This window comes from Myotis davidii, unplaced genomic scaffold, assembly GCF_000327345.1.
Source record: "Myotis davidii unplaced genomic scaffold, ASM32734v1 scaffold845, whole genome shotgun sequence".
In the NCBI taxonomy this organism is placed as follows: domain Eukaryota; kingdom Metazoa; phylum Chordata; class Mammalia; order Chiroptera; family Vespertilionidae; genus Myotis; species Myotis davidii.
The window spans coordinates 1484799-1487637 of NW_006296223.1; the positions used below are offsets into that span (position 1 = coordinate 1484799).

Below are 2839 nucleotides of genomic sequence, written 5' to 3' on the forward strand. Positions count from 1 at the left end.
GCCCTCAAGACCACAGCTTGGCTGGCTTCCCCCTGGCAGTTTATTTCTTTGAAGTAAGTGGCTCATTGTCTCAGGGAGTTTCCTTCTGTCCGGGGCTGGAGGAAATAATTCCTCACTATTTTTGGTCATTGGTAAATGAATGTAGAGGCTGGTCAGATCGGGTGAGGCTTGTTGGGGGCAAGGGTGCTTTGGGGGTGGTGGAGTGCCCCTTACAGGCTGTGTTCAGTGTCATCTAAGAACATCCTTAGCCCATCAGAGGTCTGGACAGCATCCCGCCCTCACTCCTCCAGCCCTTGGACCCTGGGGGACCCAGAAGCCCCTCCTACTGCTAGCCGGTTACCGTGTGTGTAGGAAAGGCAAGTACATGCTCATCTTTCTCTTAATTTGCCCATTTGCAACATCTTTCAACGGTGGTCAAGTCGTCCGTTTTTGTGTTAAGAACAAATAGATTTCAGCATGTTTAGGCTTCAGTTCATGGATTTAAAAAAATAGGTCTTTTTATTGATTTCAGAGAGGAAGGGAGAGGGCGAGAGAGATAGGAACATAAATGATGAGAGAGAAGCATGGATTGGATGCCTTCTGCACGCCCCACACTGGGGATCCAGCCTGCAACCCAGGCGTGTGCCCAGACTGGGAATCGAATCGTGTCCTCCTGGTTCATAGGTCGACACTCAATCACTGAGCCATGCCAGTTGGGGCAAGTCATGGAATTATTGTTATTTTTAAAATATTTTTATTTATTTCAGAGAGAGGAAGGGAGAGGGAGGCAGAAACATCAATGATGAGAGATTATCACTGATCGGCTGCCTCTTACACTGGGGATTGAGCCCGCAACCCAGGCATGTACTCTTGCCTGGAATCGAACCCAGGATCCTAAAGTCCACAGGCCGACGTTCTATCCACTGAGCCAAACCAGCCAGGGCTGGAATTATCATTCTCACTAGTGCTCAGACAGCCCCATCCTCGCTGGTCCCATGACCCGACCGCAAGCAATGGCCTCAGGGCATGTCCAGCTGTCTGTCTGCTGCGTCAAGGCTCCCACGTTGTGAGCTTCCTGTGTCTGACATGCAAGTTATCATAAACCTCTTGGCTCGAAGCAACACATTTGCGCTCTCAAGTTCTGGGAGCCAGGCCTCTGAGATCCAGGTGTCGGCCGGGCCTGCTCCCGAGGCTCCCACGAGGCCTCTTGCTGTTTCCAGCTTCAGATGGCCGCCAGCATCCCCCAGCCCTGGCTGCGTCCTGCCCCCCTTCTCCCGGCTTCTTCTCTGTGTCTGCCTCTCTCTTATAAAGACACTTCTCATGACATTTAGTCCCCACACCCCCTAATCGAGGATGACCTCAAGATCCTTAATCATGTCTGCAAGATTCTTTATTTTATTTTTAAAATATATGTTTTTATTGATTTCAGAGAAGGAGGGAGAGGTATAGAGAGATAGAAACATCCATGATGAGAGAGAATCATTGATTGGCTGCCTCCTGCTCACCCCTTACTGGGGACCAAGCCCACAACCCAGGCATGTGCCCTGACTGGGAATTGAACCATGACCTTCCGGGTCACAGGTGGATGCTCAACCACTGAGCCACATCAGTCAGGCTCTGCAAGATTTTTTCCCCAAATAAGGTCACACAAGTCCCAAGGGTTTGGTGTGGACATGTTTTGGGGGGACATTTATCAGGTTACACAGAGGCTGCCCCAGACCCCTGGTTTATATATATAAACCTGGAGAGAGAGAGAGAAAGAGAGAGAGAGAGAGAGAGAGAGAGAGAGAGAGAGAGAGAGAGAGAGAGACATTGATGTGAGAGAGAAACATCAATCAGTTGCCTCCCATAGCACCCGGACTGGGGATCAAACCCAAAACCCAGCATGCGCCCTGACTGTGAATGGAACCCGCAAACTTGGGGTGTACGGGACGATGGTTTCAAGGAACCCTGGTTTTCTTTGAGTAGGAAACGGTATTTCAAATCCACAGGTAGGGGCTGAAAACTCCATCACCTCTTGAACGTCCACCTCCACTCTGACCTCTCGTTGTGGCCATCAGAGGTGCTGGCTGCAGCCCTTCCTGCCCGGCTCAGGCTGTGCTCGGCCCAGCCCCCTGTCCTGCCCAAACCCCACTGTCCCTCCCCGTGTGCCCAGAGCCGCTGTGCGCTGACCTCAGGAGAGAACAAGGTCAAGCTCTTCTCCTCTCAGGAAACTCCGACCTGACCTGCTCCCTCCATCGCTGGGCAGCACCGGGGAGGAGGGGTGGCTGCCCTTCTCCACCGCCCTCCCAGCCTGTGAGATCAGGCAGGGCAGGTGCAGGTACAGGAGTCGAGTGGGTCCCTCCCGGAGTTGCTCCATGGGTGTGTGGGGGCCGGCGAGGCAGGGAGGGGGGAGCTGAGTCTCGCTGAGACCTGGGCGATGGGGCCATGGAGGGCATGCCTCAGGGTGGACGGGCCTCTGCCTCCCAGAGGTCAGGTCAGCGAGCAGGCAGGTCTGGCAGGAGGCTGGGGTGGGGAGAAGAATGAGCCCCAGAGCTGGGGGAGGGCAGTGCTCGGTGGGCTGCCCCTCTGGGTCCAAAGTGGCCATCCTGATTCCATCCTGTGGAGCCTCCCCAGTGCAGGGTGGGAGCAGCCACCTTTGCCCCTGTCCCCAGGCCCCAGAGCCTCCTTGTACCCCTGTCAGACCCTAAACTGGCTCAGGTTGGGGGAGGGCAGTGGAGGCCAGGGCCCCATATTTCTTCCCACCCAGGGGACTGTCGGGCCTCTGTGGGGGCCTTGGGGCATTGGGACAGTTAAGGAGCCCACCGAGGGCAGGCTTGGCTCTCCCTCCAGCCGTGCTGCATCCAACCCCCTGACTCCT

General features: G+C 55.1%; 1 protein-coding gene across 1 annotated transcript in view; it reads left to right on the forward strand.

Moving 5' to 3' along the window:
• Positions 1–1065: 1065 nt before the first annotated feature.
• NCAPH2 (non-SMC condensin II complex subunit H2) overlaps positions 1066–2839 on the forward strand; it is a 24024-nt gene continuing 22250 nt past the window's right edge. Inside the window, exons 1-2 of the mRNA XM_006771088.2 lie at positions 1066–1146; positions 2040–2060. Of these exons, the coding sequence (XP_006771151.2) occupies positions 1066–1146; positions 2040–2060 (102 nt within the window). The remainder of the gene's footprint in view (positions 1147–2039; positions 2061–2839) is intronic.